This window comes from Mercenaria mercenaria, chromosome 9 (genome assembly GCF_021730395.1).
Source record: "Mercenaria mercenaria strain notata chromosome 9, MADL_Memer_1, whole genome shotgun sequence".
Classification (NCBI taxonomy): domain Eukaryota; kingdom Metazoa; phylum Mollusca; class Bivalvia; order Venerida; family Veneridae; genus Mercenaria; species Mercenaria mercenaria.
The window spans coordinates 63,062,987-63,082,150 of record NC_069369.1 but is presented as its reverse complement, the minus strand read 5'-3'; the positions used below and the strand labels follow the sequence as shown (position 1 = coordinate 63,082,150).

Sequence of the window (19,164 nt, the reverse complement as noted above, 5' to 3'; positions counted from 1 at the left end):
AAGAAGTTTTGAGAATTAGTTAACTGAAAAAGTTGCTTCAGAATTTTGTTTTAGACTTGTACGTATATGCTATGTCCATTCACTTATTGTTTATGACTGTATAACATGTACTTCATGTTTTTATAACTTTTCAGGTGTTGGTATTTGTACACTCAAGGAAGGAGACAGGGAAGACAGCTAGAGCAATACGCGACATGTGTCTGGAGAAAGATACCTTAGGACTCTTCCTGAAGGAAGGCTCCGTGTCAACAGAAGTATTACGTAATGAGTCGGAACATGTGAAAAACTTGGAGCTGAAAGACCTTCTTCCTTACGGCTTTGCTATACATCATGCTGGCATGAATAAGTATGTATCTCAGTAACCATTTGTTGTCCATTGTTTATGTTTTCTTGCATCATTTCTGCAAAAGTTTTCGTACAAAAAATGTTGAAAATACATTTACTTTATAGGAGGATAGTTGAAACTATAAACTATCACAGTCTGTTTTATAGTAATTTAATTTTGTGGACATAAGATTCCTTGGTTTTGTCGAAATTGAAACTTTCCTTGGGGCATTAATTCATGAATATCAAATGCTTAGGATAGAGTTAAGTGGACTGTACTTTTTCCTTCAAGTTGGGATTTAAATTTGTGAAAAGATGCAACCACAAAAGCCACGAAAATTAGTGTGCCATGAGAAGTAATGATTTCACATTAATTACAATAAGTGATATTTTATTTGTTGATACTTGTGAAATCATCATTAAGTCCTGTGATGATATATCAGCTGAACTGGTGGTATAATTTCAGGTACTATTTGTCAAAATGGATTTATATGAACATTCAACAAAATACTCTAGATATATCTGTAAATTTCGAGGGTTCAACGCAATAAGGGCATATCTACATATGATTATTATATGTAGATACGCCCTAATTGCATTGAACCCTCGTAATGTGAAATTAACCCCATATACACTTTATGAAAAATATCAATTAACCATCAGACAAACTGGTCTTAAACAGTGGTATTGTTGTTTCAGAGTTGACCGTGCTCTTGTAGAGGACCTGTTTGCCGACAGACATATTCAGGTGTTGGTGTCAACATCAACACTCGCCTGGGGAGTCAATCTACCTGCCCACACTGTTATTATCAAAGGTACCCAGATATACAGCCCAGAGAAAGGAAGATGGGTGGAGCTTAGTGCCCTTGATGTCATGCAGGTAATATAGTATTCATTTGACGAGTTGCAATTGAAAATTGGTATTGCATATTATAGCTCTTTATAGATATCCTCATGGTATCCATGGCTGACAGATTTTATTGAATATGAAATATTGTGGCCACTTGAAATTGTTGAAAATCCTAAGCATTCCAGTCTACATACTAGTAATCTGGTTTCAACTTTGACGTTAAATTTTATGAGTCATGGTTTAAGTAAGGCAGGTTTTCTGCACCACAGTAGAGTTAATGTTACTTGTAAAAGAATGAAAGTAGTGTCTTGCAGAATAAGGCAGTGAGTAATAAAGATAACCCTTATTACACTGGATAATCCTGGATTTTAGTGAACAATCTAGAAGGTCGTCTATACAGTTCGGTTTTCTGTTGCAGAAAAGGTTGATTCCAGTTCTAAGCTTCGTATATTGGCCCTCAGCATCACATGACCTCCTTGAAAGCTATTGATTGGCTGTTGCCATTGTCTGTACTCTGAAGCCAGCGTAGTGGACCACTACAGTATCCTGTATGAATAATGTCATATAAGTTTGTTGTTTACTATGCATAGATAATTCACTACATGGTAGCCTAGACGCAGATGCAGAGAGAGGTATCAGAACAGGTAAGATAAATTGTTACCCAGTTTGAAGTGGTATATATTTGTGTTTGTAGATGTTGGGACGTGCTGGAAGACCTCAGTATGACACAAAGGGTGAGGGTATAATGTTGACCAATCACAGTGAGTTACAGTACTACCTGTCATTGATGAATCAACAGTTGCCAATTGAGAGCCAGTTTATTGGCAAGATGGCTGACAATCTGAATGCAGAAGTTGTTCTTGGAACAGTGCAGAATGTCAAGGAAGCTGTAGATTGGCTAGGTAAGTCGTGACTGCTCATACACTGTTTTACAGAGATCTGCTGATATTATTTAAGTGCCTTTGAAGTAGTAATATTGATGTAATTTCTAAGCTTTGTATCAGAGTGGTTGTGATTTCATGTATTAAGCATGATGGTATATAAGGGATTTTTTTTGCATTTTTAGCTCACCTGTCACATAGTGACAAGGTGAGCTTTTGTGATCACGCAGCGTCCGTCGTCCGTCTGTCCGTAAACTTTTGCTTGTGACCATTCTAGAGGTCACATTTTTCTCGGGATCTTTATGAAAATTGGTCAGAATGTTCATCTTGATGATATCTAGGTCAAGTTCGAAACTGGATCACGTGCCATCAAAAACTAGGTCAGTAGGTCTAAAAATAGAAAAACCTTGTGACCTCTCTAGAGGCCATATATTTCACAAGATCTTCATGAAAATTGGTCAGAATGTTCATCTTGATGATATCTAGGTCAGGTTCTAAACTGGGTCACGTGCCATCAAAAACTAGGTCAGTAGGTCTAAAAATAGAAAAACCTTTTGACCTCTCTGGAGGCCATATATTTCAAAGATCTTCATGAAAATTGGTCAGAACATTCACCTTGATGATATCTAGGTCAAGTTCGAAACTTCAAAAACTAGGTCAGTAGGTCAAATAATAGAAAAACCTTGTGACCTCTCTATAGGCCATATTTTTCATGGGATCTATATGAAAGCTGGTCTGAGTGTTCATCTTGATCATACCTAGGTCAAGTTCGAAACTGGGTCACGTGCGGTCAAAAACTAGGTCAGTAGGTCTAAAAATAGAAAAACCTTGTGACCTCTCTAGAGGCCATATATTTCATGAGATCTTCATGAAAATTGGTCAGAATGTTCACCTTGATGATATCTAGGTCAAGATCATAAGTGGGTCATGTGCCATCAGAAACTAGGTCAGTAGGTCAAAAAATAGAAAAACCTTGTGACCTCTCTAGAGGCCATATTTTTCATGGGATCTGTATGGAAGTTGGTCTGAATGTTCATCTTGATGATATCTAGATCAAGTTCGAAACAGGGTCATGTGCGGTCAAAAACTAGGTCTGTAGGTCTAAAAATAGAAAAATCTTGTGGCCTCTCTAGAGGCCATACTTGTGAATGGATCTCCATAAAAATTGGTCAGAATGTTCATCTTGATGATATCTGGGTCAAGTTCGAAAGTGGATCACATGCCATCAAAAAATAGGTCAATAGGTCAAATAATGAAAAAACGTTGTGACCTCTCTAGAGGCCATATTTTTCATTGGATCTGTATGAAAGTTGGTCTGAATGTTTATCTTGATGATATATAGGTCAGGTTTGAAACTGGGTCAACTGCGATCAAAAACTAGGTCAGTAGGTCTTGAAATAGAAAAACCTTGTGACCTCTCTAAAGGCCATACCCTTGAATGGATCTTCATGAAAATTGGTCAGAATGTTCACATTGATGATGTCTAGGTCAAGTTTGAAACTGGGTCACGTGCCATTAAAAACTCGGTCAGTAGGTCAAATAATAAAAAATCCTTGTGACCCCTCTAGAGGCCATACTTTTCATGGGATCTGTATGAAAGTTGGTCTGAATGTTCATCTTGATGATATCTAGGTCAAATTTGAAACTGGGGTCAACTGGGGTCAAAAACTAGGTCTGTATGTCTAAAATTAGAAAAATCTTTTGACCTCTCTAGAGGCCATATTTTTCAATGGATCTTCATGAAAATTAATCTGAATGTTCACCTTGATGATATCTAGGTCATTTTCGAAACTGGGTCATGTGCGGTAAAAAACTAGGCCAGTAGGTATAAAAACAGAAAAACCTTGTGACCTCTCTAGAGGCCATATTTTTCATGAGATCTTCATCAAAATTAGTGAGACTGTTCATCTTGATGATATCTAGGTAAAATTCAAAACAGGGTCACGTACCTTCGAAAACTAGGTCAACAGGTCAAATAATAGAAAAACCTTGTGACCTCTCTAGAGACCATATTTTTCAATGGATCTACATGAAAATTGGTCAGAATTTTTATCTTGATAATATCTAGGTCAAGTTCAAAACTGGGTCACATTAGCTCAAAAACTAGGTCACTATGTCAGATAATAGAAAAAACAATGTCATACTCAAAACTGGGTCATGTGGGAAGAGGTGAGCGATTCAGGACCATTATGGTCCTCTTGTTAAATTAATAAACAGGTCTGGAATATGAATTTCAAAACCGTTATATTGATACTTTAATAAGTATGGTCATGGAATTTGAAAGACATTCCAGGTATCCAGATACATACTTAAGTCTTGGCCTGTCCATTATAGTTTTCTTCTGTTCAAGGCTTAAACTATACCACAATATATTTTTGTCTTTCTATTATTTTAGGCTACACATATTTGTATATCCGTATGTTACGTCATCCGACACTGTACGGTGTAAGCCATGACCAGATCAAGGACGATCCGTTGTTACATCAGCGACGTAAAGATCTCGTTCACTCAGCAGCTTGTCTTCTAGACAAACATAACCTCGTCAAATATGACAAAAAGACTGGCAGTTTCCAGGTATAATATTATCATGCTATTCAATATTAATCTCCAAACAAAAGTTTAAAATTTGTAGAATTGTTCACTGGGTGAACGTGTGGTTGGGAATATCCTGCTCAAGGATAACTGTTAAGGAAGTATCAAGACTTCCCCAAGTTACTGTGGATGTTTCTCTCAGCATCTACAACCAGTGATAGATTCTTTTTCTTGCATACTGTATTCTACAAAAAAATAGAAGAAATAAAGCAAATGACTTTCTATAGGCACTATCTTACAATAGCTTGTTATAACATCATTTACAGTAAATAAGTCACCTGCACCAAAGGGTGTATGGTGCTTTAGGCCAGCAATGGTAAAAACACAAAAATCTCTTGTCTGCATGTAATATTAAGCAGAGATCCTTGCAATCCAAGCTTCCCCATAGTACTATGACAACAGCCACTTTTGTCCACCAGTGTCTGGTGTTAAAAGTGTAGTCGTTTTTATGTAGTTCATACTCCCAAAAGTCTTGAATATACTGCCATGTGGATTGTTGTTAATGTCAAATTTTGCGTAGCACATAATATTATGTATTATGAAAACAAAATTTTGCAGTGCATACTTTAATAGTTGATATGATGAAAATTTAACACATTATTTATGAATTTGGTGCAACAAAAATTTGGTTAAAAATGTGTTAACTAATGGCTCCTAGGGTCTACATTTGATCGTATTTATATTTTGTAGGTGACAGAATTGGGACGGATTGCTAGTCACTTCTACCTTACACATGAAACAATAGCAACATACAACCAGCTGTTGAAACCTACACTCAGTGAAATAGAACTGTTCCGAGTGTTTTCCCTCTCCTCAGAGTTTAAATACATCACTGTCAGAGAGGTTTGTAACTTTGTGTTAAATTGACATGCATTTATGTGAGGATTGTCAGTGCAAAAATGAAATTTTAACCATTGTGTCACTTTACAGAATAGGGAATCCTCTGTGGCTAAGATTTTAAGAGTGCTGTCTTAGAATCACTTGCTTCTCACCTCTGCTCAGGTCATTTTATGACGAGTCCTCTGGTCTTCATATTGAAGGCTGGTGATTCTACCCAAGTGACGGTCCATGCTAAAGGTTCACACAGGGTCTTCCTGTACAGTATAAAGCTGGAAAGTCACCATATGACCTGAATTGTGTTGATGTGAATTTAAAATCAAACAACCTATTGTAAGGTGTTGTCAAGATGTTTGGTATACAAGGTGAAGTGTTAGTGACAGAACATTAATGTCATAGATGTCGTTCATGCAAAAGGAGTTTTATATCAAAAGGAGTTTGGAGATGGGAGTTTATCCAACTTAACTGGGGTGGGTTATATACTAGATATTAATGTGCAAACACTATCAATTTTAATAATTTTGACTTCTGTTTTTGTTATACAGGAGGAGAAACTGGAGTTGCTTAAGTTGCTAGAGAGAGTTCCTATACCTATAAAGGAGAGCATAGAAGAACCAAGCGCTAAAGTTAATGTGCTCCTACAGGCATATATCTCACAGTTAAAGGTATGGTATAGATTTATAATGTACTACTACATGTATATATCTTGCAAATAAAGGTATGGTATAGATTTATATAGTGGAACTACATGCATACATCTCACTGATAGATGTATGGTATAGATTTAAAATAATTATGCTACTACATGCATATATCTCACAGATTTAGGTATGGTATAGCATTATAACCTGCTGCAACATGCTTACACACAGATATATATATGGTATAGATTTATAGTTACAAGTTAAGCAAATTTGTTCCAACCATTTTAAAACAACTGTTATGTGCTAGGTGCTCGAGTTTATATTTTTTGTGGTATTTGCTATTCAAATGACCTTTCTTTTAGACATTTCTGCTACAAATGTAGCTTTATGAAAATGTACGCCACTTCTTAATGCCTGTGACTAGCAAATCTTTAAAACATTCAAAAACTTTCAAATTATCATTTTGGACACAAACGGAGATCAACTGACTATGTATTCCATGTGAGGATACAGCAAAAATGGAACAATATTCATACAGAATAATTTAAAAACGTGCTATATATTAATTTGTCCCTTTCATTCTTTTTAGCTCACCTGTCACATAGTGACAAGGTGAGCTTTTGTGATCACCCGTCGTCAGTCCGTCCGTCCGTGCGTCCGTCAACAATTTCTTGTCTGCACAATGGCAGCTTTATTTAGGATTTTATTTTTACCAAACTTGCACACAACTTGTATCACCATAAGATCTCAGTTCCTTTCTTGAACTGGCCAGATCCCATTATGGGTTCCAGAGTTATGGCCCCTCAAAGGGCCAGAATTAGCTATTTTTTTAACTTGTCTGCACAATAGCAGATTCATTTATGATTTGATTTTAACCAAACTTGCACACAACTTGTATCACCATAAGATCTTGGTTCCTTTCTTGAACTGGCAGATTCCTTTATGGGTTCCAGAGTTATGGCCCCTGAAAGGGCCAGAATTAGCCATTTTGACCTTGTCTGCACAATAGCAGCTTCATTTATGATTTGAATTTAATCAAACTTGCACAAAACTTGTGTCACCATAAGATCTTGATTCCTTAGTTGAACCGGCCAGATCCCATATGGGTTCCAGAGTTATGGCCCCTGAAAGGGCCAAAATTAGCTATTTTGACCTTGTCTGCACAATAGCAGCTTCATTTATGATTCGATTTTAACCAAACTTGCACACAACTTGTATCACCACAAGATCTTGGTTCTTTTCTTGAACTGGCCAGATTTTGTCATGGGTTCCAGAGTTATGGCCCCTTAAAGGTCCAAAATTGGCTATTTTGGCTTTTGCAGCCATATAGAGACTTCATTTATGGTTTTATTTCAGATACAAAAGTCCAAAATAACTTCAACAACAATAATTCTTGGATTCCATGACAAATCAGATCCAAGCGTAGGTTCAGAGTTATTTTATATCTGATTACCTCCCCTGATTGTAATCAAAATGGATTTATATAAGTAAGTACTTAAAGGACTTATTTGAAATTTCATTATTGTCATTAGTTGGACTGAGCCAGTCAGGGTAGATAACTATGGACTGATTTATGTCAAATTACCTCCCTTTATTTCAAATTAAAATGGGTATATCTCCGTAACTAATGAAGATACTGATTTGAAATTTCATTTATGTCAACAGATTTATTTGGCAGATCCTTCTTTTGTTCACTTGCAATAATTTTTTTTTAAATTACTTCCCTTTTACGTTACTATAAATAGCTTATTTTTAGTAACTTTTTTATTATTGGCCGTAGGGAAAAACTGAGACCACTTTTCTGTTATACAACCTGGATGATACCTCCAATTTTTAGGTGTATTTTGACATATCTGTACCTTGTAAGAATTTTTTTTTTTTTTTTTTTTTGGTTGAATTTCTTCCCTTTGTTGTTACTGTCCTTTGGACTTAGATATTTTTTCTGAGGACCTCCTTGTCCTCAAGTGCAATGATAACAGGTGAGCGATATAGGGCCATCATGGCCCTCTTGTTTACATTAAGTGCTTGAAAATATAAGTAAATTTTTGTCTATAATTCTCTTTAAACTTACTTTTTTCATAGTTGGAAGGTTTTGCGTTGATGGCAGATATGGTATATGTGACACAGTCAGCTAGTCGACTGATGAGAGCCGTGTTTGAGATAGTGTTACATAGAGGCTGGGCACAGCTTACAGACAAGGCTCTGGCACTGTGTAAAATGGTCGATAAAAGAATGTAAGTATCTCCCTACAGATAATTGAAGATCACAAAAAAAGTCGTTTCAGTGATACGTTTCTATTAGTTTTATGTCTTGGTTTGATTCTAATATGAGTTTAAACCTGACAGATTTTAACTTGTTTTATCAGGTGAATTTTACATCCAGGTACCCTCACTCTCTGTAAAAATATGTAACAGATTCTCATAGACTTTAATTATTTTTGTTTAAAATATTTTAGACAGATCTATGTTAAAACAAATGCAGTGTATTTTTGTTAACATAGTCATTTACTGTGAAATCATTACTTTTTGTGGAGAATCAAATTTTGTCTATTTCGTGGTTGAGTCAGTCTGCAAAATTAAATCTCTGTGAACAAGCACATATCCTATTTACCTTGGTACTTTGTATTCAAAATTGGAATCTGTAAATTCATATACCCTTGAAATGATAGCAGTTTTTGCTCAAACCACACAATTTCAGGGAGCCTCTGTGGCCGAGTGGTTAAGGTTGCTGACTCTGAATCACTTGCCCCTCACCATGTATGTTCGAGCCTCACTGGGGGCGTTGAATTCTTCATGCGAGGAAGCCAACCAGCTGGCTTACAGAAGGTCAGTGGCTCTACCCAGGTGCCCGCTGTGATGAAATAATGCACAGAGGGGCACTTTGGGTCTTCCACCATGACCAGTAATTATGTTGGCGTGATGTTAAACCCAAGAAAGAAAGAAAAAATTCCATGCTCACAAAATTAAATGATTTCATAGTATTACAAAAGTTAACATCACAAATAATTTTCTTAATATAAATGTTGTCATAAGAGTTACTTGTATATCTGACAGGTGGCAGTCAATGACCCCACTACGACAGTTTAAGAAAGTACACGAACATGAGGAGGTAGTGAAGAGAATTGAGAAGAAGAATCTGCCGTTCGAGAGACTGTATGATCTCAACCATAACGAGATAGGAGAACTTATCAAGATGCCAAAGTTCGGCAAAAGCGTTCATAAATATATCCATCAGTTCCCTAAACTGGAGCTCTCAGTCCATATTCTACCTATTACAAGGTAAATTTAGAAAAGAATTGACAATGTCTAAAAATAACTTTAAACTACAAATGTAGCATCTTCTATATAATTTGAATTTTCTTGAGATATTTTGAAAACAGGGAAAAGTAGTGTACTGTTGAAACAATTTAGATAGAGGTTTTATTGGATTATAGGTGCAGGACAAATTTTCCAAACTCATTGCCTTCAGTAAAACCATCCCTGTAAACTGTTGCTTTGCCAGGTGGTTGAAATCCTGACATCTCTACTAATAATTGTGTGCTCTACCTGCTGAGTAAAACCAGTACATCAGAAATTACTTAAAACATTGATATTTGACTGGCAGTCAGACTGGAGATTATTTAAGGCAGTGGACTCGTATTGACACTTGGCAGTTTCAAAGTAATTGCGTATTCTTGTTTATATAATAGGAATATCAGCATTCTTCAGACTTAAACAGAGCTCATTTCACACATGGTTTTATATAAAAACCATAGAATGCCAAAATCACTTACAGACTTTTAGATAATATATAATTTGCTTATTGTCATCACTGGTACACTACATTAGTCAGTGTAAAGATATTGGAATTTAGCTGAATTTTCATTATGATTGCAGGTCTACATTGAGAGTAGAGTTGACTATCACCCCAGACTTTCAGTGGGATGAGAAGGTCCATGGTACGTCAGAAGCTTTCTGGATCCTGGTGGAGGACGTGGACAGTGAAGTTATACTGCATCATGAATACTTTCTTCTTAAGGAGTAAGTTGACTAAAGATATGATAAGAGGGTTTAAAATGGTGTCTTCTCAACCAAAAGTACAAAAATATACATACAATAGGCAGATATGTAATAGGGAATTGGTCCTACCGATTTTCGTGGCGAAGATTGGGATCGTATGGTAACATGCGATATACCGAATGAGATATATACTATCGAATTAAAAAATGTGTCCTTCTGGCACGTGCACAGAGCGTCTGACTTTGGATTTTTTTAGAAGAATACACTTTTTCCTTGTGCCTAATAAGCGTCCACATAACTTGTCCGAACTGCAACATCTTGCACATCAGTACAAATATGGGCAGTGTTGTTTTTGTTCCAAAACTTAAGGAAACCTTTAAAATGATACTGAATTGATGCTGTCATTAGACAGTTCTTTTCAAATCTTATGGGGTGAGTTGAAGTCGGATCGATTCCCGTTTGAGGCAGTGCCTTATTTCATATTATATTCACTGTTTTCCTGTAATTATGAATATATGTATGCATCATATTAAAAGGTATCATTGGATTTTTTCATAATTTTATATTTTTAAGAATGTTTAACCATTACTGGTACTGTTCTCTTTGATATAACTTCCAAACATGTAAAAGGCAGGTTTCACTAACTATTGGTGTCATGACAGGGCTTTACAATATCTGTAAAAAATATGGTCTACATTGATAATAAGATTTTATATGAAAAATATTTTTAATGTTTACAGTAAGTTTGCCCAGGATGAGCACTATGTGAAGTTCTTTGTACCCGTGTTTGAACCCCTGCCACCACAGTACTTTATCAGGGTGGTTTCTGACAGATGGATAGGTGAGTTAAACAGTTCTAATTTTAACAGTAATGACACACTATACAAAATAAGTCATTTGCAGTTCCTGAAATAAAAGTTAACTATGTCTCCAAATCTGAGACTGTTAGGCTTGAAAACCATTGTGAAGTAATTGAAAGGATCAGTTCCAAGAATACTGTTAATAGTTTTTGTAGATATTGAGTTATGAATACCATTATCAAGTCAGTGAAAGAACATTCTTAATCAAGGTCATTTTTGGTCAGGTGTTGTATTTTAGCAGATTATAATGAAATCTTCTGGCGTGTTAGCAGATGACATGAATTTCGATTTGAAAAAATGTCAGTTATATTTTCATTACAGGAGCGGAGACACTGTTGCCAGTTTCATTCCGTCACCTAATCCTGCCAGAGAAGTATCCGCCACCAACAGAGTTGCTAGATCTGCAACCACTGCCTGTATCAGCTTTGAGAAATCCCAACTTTGAATCCCTGTACAGTGAGAAATTTCCATTCTTCAACCCAATACAAACACAGGGTAAGTTGTAACAGTATATTTTTATGCCCCCGAAGGGAGGCATATTAGTTTTCAACTGTCTGTCCGTTAGTTCGTTCGTTCGTCACAACGTTAACTTTTTGCATGAAGGCACTTTACTCGCGAACCACTGCACCCAGGACCTTCAAACTTCACATGCTGATAGTACTTATTGAGTACACGATCCCTATTGACCTTGGGGTCACCAGGTCAAAGGCCAAGGCGCTGCGGGGGCATTTGTCATCATAAGTGACAGCTCTTGTTCTTAAGTAAGGAATGCTCATTTGATCTCAAAGCAGGGTAACATTCACCTTGTTATATACCTGGTACCTTTTAACTGGCTATTCATTGTATAAAAGATTAATGTTTAATTTACAAATTATAATGAATTTAATCTTGCACTTTGGTACATGTGCATTTATGACAGCATTACAGAAGTGTGACAAAATATGACCTGAATGTTGTCAGCATAACTCTAAACGGTGAGGAAGCCATCCAGCTGGCCTGCGGAAGGTTGGTGGTTCTAGATATATGTCCTTCCTTGCCTGAAATAGTGCTGGTATGGACATCTTGGATCTTCCCCCAACATGAAAAGCTGGAAAGTCTCCAAATGACCAATTATTATAATTGAGCCACGCAATGGGAAAACCAACATAGTGGGTTTGCGACCAGCATGGATCCAGACCAGCCTGCGCATCCGCGCAGTCTGGTCAGGATCCATGCCATTCACTAATGGTTTCTCTAATTGCAATAGGCTTTAAAAGCGAACAGCATGGATCCTGACCAGACTGCGCAGATGCGCAGGCTGGTCTGGATCCATGCTGGTCGCAAACCCACTATGTTGGTTTTATCATGGCACGGCTCATGTAGGTATAATGTTAAAAACCCAACAAAAACAAATAGTTTATTAAACAGATCTGGCATGGATGTTTTCATAAATGTGGATTGAAAAAAAAAGATAATGCATTTTGCCTGGTATAAATTTTCAGTAAAGAATTTGTAATTTTAATGAATTATTTGATATATTTCAGTTTTCAATGCTATATACAACAGTGATGACAATGTATTTGTTGGGGCTCCGACAGGAAGTGGTAAAACTATCTGTGCAGAGTTTGCTGTATTGAGAATGTTCTCACAGAACGCTGATGGCAGATGCGTGTTTGTTACTGCACTTGAACCTCTTGCACAACAGGTATTTAGAATTCAAAATTTTCCCACAGATTGTTGTTAAAAGCTTGATTTCAGTGATTGATTAGAAAATATTTGCAACTTTCAATACCAACATACTATTAGGGAAAGATTTTATACAAAATGTTTTGCCCAATGCAGTCTAATGCAGTAAATTAAGGACAGAATTTGATATTTCGAAAGTTTTTCATTGTCTAATAAGGAAGTCACTAGTTAAAATCTGAGAGAAACATTACTGTGAATCTAGCATTCAAGAGTTTAAAAGCTGCATGCTTCAAGACTTATGTCTGTTTGTTTTTTTCAACATCTGAAAATAAGTCAGTACTTACTGTAACAGTAGACTGAAACTTAAAGTGATTCCAAACATTTATAAATTCTTTTTATGCCTCCAGAGGGAGGCATATTAGTTTTCAACTGTCCGTCCGCTAGTTCGTTCGTTCGTTCATTAGTCACGTTAACTTTTTGCATGAAGGCACTTTACTCGCGAACCACTGCACCCAGGATCTTCAAACTTCACATGCTGATAGTACTTATTGAGTACACCACCCCTACTGACTTTGGGGTCACCAGGTCAAAGGTCAAGGTCACAGGGACCAACGTTAACTTTTTGCATGAAGGCACTTTACTCGCGAACCACTGCACCCAGGACCTTCAAACTTCACATGCTGATAGTACTTATTGAATACACCACCCCTACTGACTGGGGTCACCAGGTCAAAGGTCAAGGTCACAGGGGCCAACGTTAACTTTTTGCATGAAGGCACTTAACTCGCGAACCACTGCACCCAGGACCTTCAAACTTCACATGCTGATAGTACTTATTGAGTACACCACTCCTACTAAATTTTGGGTCACCAGGTCAAAGGTCAAGGTCACAGGGGCCAAAGTTAACTTTTTGCATGAAGGCATTTTACTCGCGAACCACTGCACCCAGGACCTTCAAGCTTTACATGCTGATAGTACTTTATGAATACACCACCCCTACTGACTTTGGGGTCACCAGGTAAAAGGTCAAGGTCACAGGGGCCAATGTTAACTTTTTGCATGAAGGCACTTTACATGCAAACCACTTCATTCAGGACCTTCAAACTTCACATGCTGATAGTACTTATTGAGTACACCACCCCTATTGACTTTGGGGTCACCAGGTCAAAGGTCAAGGTGCTGCGGGGGCATTTGTCACCATTAGTGACAGCTCTTGTTATCAAATTAAAATGAATAAAAACAGTCCTTTAATAAAATCTGTAGAAAACCCTGAATTGTTAGCGAGGAAAATGTAATAGAAGAAAATGTAATAATACTGGTAATGGTGACAAAAAGTTTTTTCGTTATGTTATAGACTGATTGTGTATGTTTCAGATGTACACAGATTGGTACAGTAAGTTTGGACTTCAGCTGGGTAAGAAGGTTGTGGTTCTCACTGGAGAAACTGGTACTGATCTCAAGCTGCTTGCAAAGGTTGGTACACTTTCTCAATTCTGTGTTCTTAAACTTGGGTAGGGATGGTGGGGAGAGGGGTAAGGAATTTGTGTCTCTGAATCTAGTGTTAATATAACATAATATTGTCAGCTTAGTGAAGAAAGTTGGTAATTATTCTTTTTATATCAAAGAAGTTAATTCCTTTTGCACTGAGGTAACATTTTCTAGCATAGAGTATATGGAGACAGAATAAATGTGAAGAAAAAATACAGTTAAAACCTTTGCCACGCTAATATTTGCTGTAAATTAGTATTCTTCCTCAGACTAGGACAATTCGGATATTTCAAAATGACGACAGTAAAGTATAATAATAATAATTATCATGTATCAGCATTTGATATTGAGAAATGAATTCTCAGTTCTTTTTATGTAATTGTCCTAAATTCAGGGTAACATAATTATCAGTACGCCAGAGAAATGGGATGTGTTGTCACGGCGATGGAAACAGAGAAAGAATGTACAGAATATCAACCTGTTTATTGTGGACGAGCTTCACCTGATTGGTGGAGATGTCGGGGTATGTTTTATATTTAGATTGATAAAAATCTCCTTTCTTTCATGGAAAATTCCAATATCTTCTCACTTCATCTACCCAGTATTATAGTATGAAGACTGTGAATGCCGATTTGATTTTGAATGGATAAATTAATAACACTCTCTCTATACAATGCGTCTGATTAGACAGCAAAAATGGAAAACCACAGGTCGCCTAACCCAACATAAATGTTGCAGGCTCGGTTTGATTGAGTCTGTTGAAAAACCATTTTGCTTATTGAGAAATAAAACAGTAAGGCACAGGCAGTCGGGCTTGAAAAAAATACAGTGATGAAAATAATCTGTACCATGGAAAATCTAGATCCATTAAAGTGACTAGAAAAGCCAGTCTAAGACTTTAAAAATAATATACAAATGTCAGGTTTAGAGTGAAATACTTTGAAATCTTTTTTGTTTTTTGTGAGCTGAAAATTATGTGGTTTGGACAAAAAATGACTATTTCATGCAGACGTGAATTTGCAGTTTTCAAATTTTAAAGGTAGAATTAATGAAAATTTTCTTTCCTTAGTATTATTTAATATGGTGGATTGACACCAATTCCACAAAGTTTTGTACCCAGCAAGTGTTTAAAATTATTTGAAAGTAATAACTAGATTGTAAGTTTTTAGCTCATCTGATTTTTTGAAAAAAAATGATGAGTTATTGTCATCACTTGAGCAGTTGTCGGCGTTGGCGTGCCTGGTTAAGTTTTATGTTTAGGTCAGCTTTTCTCCTAAACTATCAAAGCTATTGCTTTGAAACTTGGAATACTTGTTCACTATCATAAGCTAACCCTTTATAGCAAGAAACATAACTCCATCTTGCTTTTTGCAAGATATATGGCCCCTTTTGTACTTAGAAAATATCAGATTTCTTGGTTAAGTTTTATGTTTAGGTCAACTTTTCTCCTAAACTATCAAAGCTATTGCTTTGAAAATTGGAATACTTGTTCACCATCATAAGCAGACCCTGTACATCAAGAAACATAACTCCATCTTGCTTTTTGCAAGATTTATTGCCCCTTTTGGACTTAGAAAATCAGTTTTCTTTGTTAAGTTTTATGTTTAGGTCAGCTTTTATCCTAAACTATCAAAGCTATTGCTTTAAAACTTGCAACACTTGTTCACCATCAGAAGTTGACCTGTACAGCAAGAAACATAACTCCGTCCTGCTTTTTGCAAGATTTATGGCCCCTTTTGGACTTAGAAAATATCAGATTTCTTGGTTAAGTTTTATGTTTAGGTCAACTTTTTCTCTTAAACTATCAAAGCTATTGCTTTGAAACTTGCAACACTTGTTCTTCATCATAAGCTGTCCCTGTACAGCAAGCAACATAACTCCATCCTGCTTTTTGCAATAATTATTGCCCCTTTTGGACTTAGAAAATCATTTTCTTGGTTGAGTATTATGTTTAAGTCAACTTTTCTCATAAACTATCAAAGCTATTGATTTAAAACTTGCAACAGTTTTTCACCATCATAAGTGGACACTGTACATCAAGAAACATAACTCTATCCTGCTTTTTGCAAGAATGATGGCCCTTTTTAGACTTAGAAAATCATGGGTAGGACAATATTTCTATTACACAAAAAAAATTAGATGAGCGTCAGCACCCACAAGGCGGTGCTCTTGTTCAAATTTCTAGTTCATTTAGTTTTGAAAACAGTTTATCCATTTAGGTTATCTTGTCATTAGATTGTTGAAACAGTGTTAACACAGACACAATTGTATAGGGTCTTGTCTATATTTTCAGCCTGTATTGGAGGTGATCTGTTCACGTATGAGGTATATCTCATCCCAGCTGGAACGAAACATTCGTATTGTATCATTAAGCTCCTCCTTGTCAAATGCCAAGGATGTATCACAGTGGCTTGGTGTGTCAACTACAGGCTTCTTCAACTTTCATCCTAATGTCAGACCTGTACCCCTGGAACTTCACATACAGGTATGAGTCGTACGTTTTTAATTTGTTAAAAAAATAAACTACTTAACACAAGTATTTTAAAGGTTGTATAAATGGTAAGGGCCAGGTTTCCACATTTATGCCTATTTTTTTTTTTTTTTTTTAATTCAAATTCTTTCATTTGACATGTTAGTATTTAAAATTAAATTGTAGAACAAGGTGAGGCTCAGTTAGTGTTCATAAAAACACATTTGTAGTCAGTAAAATGTGTAGGAAATGTGTCAAAAATGTTAGTCACTGTAAAAATTTGATGTAATGTAGCAATTCAGTTTTATTTTATATCACACTTGTATAAAATATTTACATAATCAAATAATATCTAAAAAAAAAAATCATTTGCTTTGAAAGTTTTAATATTTTGATTATAACCTGGAGGCCAGATCCTTTATGACATTTTTGCACATTAATGGAATTACAGTAAGGAAATTACCTGACTGTATCTTATTATTTTGGTATGTCTACATTTTGTAGAAATACAAATTAATTCTTCAACATTACCTTTCAGGGTTTCAACATCAGTCACAACATGTCACGTATCATTGCAATGGCCAAACCCACATACCAGGCTATATTGAGACATGCCCCCAAAAAGCCTGTGATAGTGTTTGTCCCGTCACGGAAACAGACACGTCTCACAGCTATTGATATTCTCACGTTTAGTGCTGCGGAGATACAGACAGAGACAGAGACACCGAGGAGTCGATTCCTGCATGTTGCTGAAGAAGATATCTCTCCATTCCTTGATAAAATCTCAGACAAGGTTTGTTACACTTTGGAGAAATTCATTTTATAGCAATTTAAAAGCTGTTTGAGTAGATAATATCAAAAGTAGTTTTGTAAAAAAAACTTTCAACAATTACATGTTTTTTCATGCTGTAAACACTTAGCTCTGTAACTCATAATCTGATTTTTTTCTGAATCTTGTTTCCATAGAAATACCAGGAAGGAAAACCATTTTAATTTATGAAAATGTCTGTCTGGAATTTTAGCATGAAATACTTGTTCGGGAGATTAAAAGAAGTCTTACATGTTTGTAAAGGCTCTAAAAGCATAGTCATGTTGCCCTTTCTGTTTATTCAGTATTTTCATTTTCTAGTTTTGTTCACAAAAGTATAATTGATGAAAATATATTTCATTTTCAGACATTGAAAGAAACACTCAGTAATGGTGTAGCGTACCTTCATGAGGGTTTGAATGAATTAGAACGCAAGGTCGTGGAGCAGTTGTTCTCCACTGGAGCTGTGCAGGTGCTTGTTGCCTCTCGGAACCTTTCATGGGGAATGAATGTATCTGCACACCTAGTGATTATCATGGACACACAGTACTACGATGGTAAAACACACTCGTATGAAGATTATCCCGTACCTGATGTGCTTCAGATGATTGGGCGAGCTAACAGACCACTCACTGATAATGAAGGTAATTTTATAAGAATATGCTTCCTTAGTACTGTAATACAGTAATACATTTTAACAAAAGCATGTTGGGTTAGCTCTATATGTAAAACACAAGACCATCAGTGGAGAGGTCATAAATTCATTTTTGTGAGGATTTAACAGAAAACCTAGCAACTGAAACCGTGTTTGTCTTCCATGTCATGCTCATGTGGGGAGGTTGTCAGTCATTTGTAGAGTTACCTTAATATTGTTTAGAAAAATGTGTAAGATCCAAATATATTTTAACCTTGAGTATGTATTTTGAATACTGTGAAATCATTTAAATTCGCTGGCATGAAATTTCGCGCAATAGTGAAAAAGGACTGTTTCGCGCGGGCTTTAAATCGCACATTTTAATTTATAAATTAAAAAATAATAATAGTGCGGTCTTAAATTTGCGCATCGGTTCTAGCGCGAAATACGCGAAAATTTGTCCTACGCGAATAAAAATGATTTCACAGTATTTAAATCGAAAAGTGATAAACTGTAGATCTTGTAATTTTCATTTACATAGGCTTCAAGCATTCAGCAATTCTTAGTTGGCAGCCCCATTGATAGTGATAACAATTGACAGAATTTGACTGGGTTTGAGTACATGATGCAAATTAATATTCACAAATACTTTGAATGGCATTATTTGCAAATATTAGCAAAAACAAATCCATTATGAATATTTATGGTATTTGAAGGTAGACTACAATATTGTAATGTTACCGTAACTGTAATTTCAGGGAAAGCTGTGATTTTATGTCAGAGTTCAAAGAAAGAATTTTTCAAGAAGTTTTTGTATGAACCATTACCAATTGAGGTATGAAATACTTTTGTTACAGATAAATAATGTAGTGGGTTTTGTTTATGATGTTGGGCATACTGAAAATAAGTGATAGTACAGTCAGCACCTACATTGTTTATGCTACTTGTATCTCACTGTGATTGTTTTTAGCCAAGTAAGCGTCAGACTGACTGTGAGGAAGCCATACGGCTGGCTAAGGGAATTTGTTCTACCAAAGTGACTGCCCAAATATTACATTATTGCACTTAAGGGCACGCAAGAGTCTTTCCCCTATTGGTAAAGCAATGAAAAAA

At 36.0% G+C, this 19,164-nt stretch overlaps 1 protein-coding gene across 1 annotated transcript in view; it reads left to right on the top strand.

The window, feature by feature from the left end:
• Window positions 1–19,164, top strand: part of LOC123547273 (U5 small nuclear ribonucleoprotein 200 kDa helicase-like) — a 47,648-nt gene that overhangs the window by 22,695 nt on the left and 5,789 nt on the right. The window contains exons 16-33 of the mRNA XM_053551545.1: window positions 135–346; window positions 1,024–1,204; window positions 1,869–2,076; window positions 4,451–4,629; window positions 5,338–5,490; window positions 6,030–6,149; window positions 8,211–8,362; window positions 9,182–9,406; window positions 10,004–10,147; window positions 10,867–10,967; window positions 11,308–11,481; window positions 12,510–12,670; window positions 14,026–14,124; window positions 14,534–14,662; window positions 16,433–16,624; window positions 17,148–17,402; window positions 17,785–18,061; window positions 18,810–18,886. Coding sequence (XP_053407520.1) covers window positions 135–346; window positions 1,024–1,204; window positions 1,869–2,076; window positions 4,451–4,629; window positions 5,338–5,490; window positions 6,030–6,149; window positions 8,211–8,362; window positions 9,182–9,406; window positions 10,004–10,147; window positions 10,867–10,967; window positions 11,308–11,481; window positions 12,510–12,670; window positions 14,026–14,124; window positions 14,534–14,662; window positions 16,433–16,624; window positions 17,148–17,402; window positions 17,785–18,061; window positions 18,810–18,886 — 3,039 coding nt within the window. The remainder of the gene's footprint in view (window positions 1–134; window positions 347–1,023; window positions 1,205–1,868; window positions 2,077–4,450; window positions 4,630–5,337; window positions 5,491–6,029; window positions 6,150–8,210; window positions 8,363–9,181; window positions 9,407–10,003; window positions 10,148–10,866; window positions 10,968–11,307; window positions 11,482–12,509; window positions 12,671–14,025; window positions 14,125–14,533; window positions 14,663–16,432; window positions 16,625–17,147; window positions 17,403–17,784; window positions 18,062–18,809; window positions 18,887–19,164) is intronic.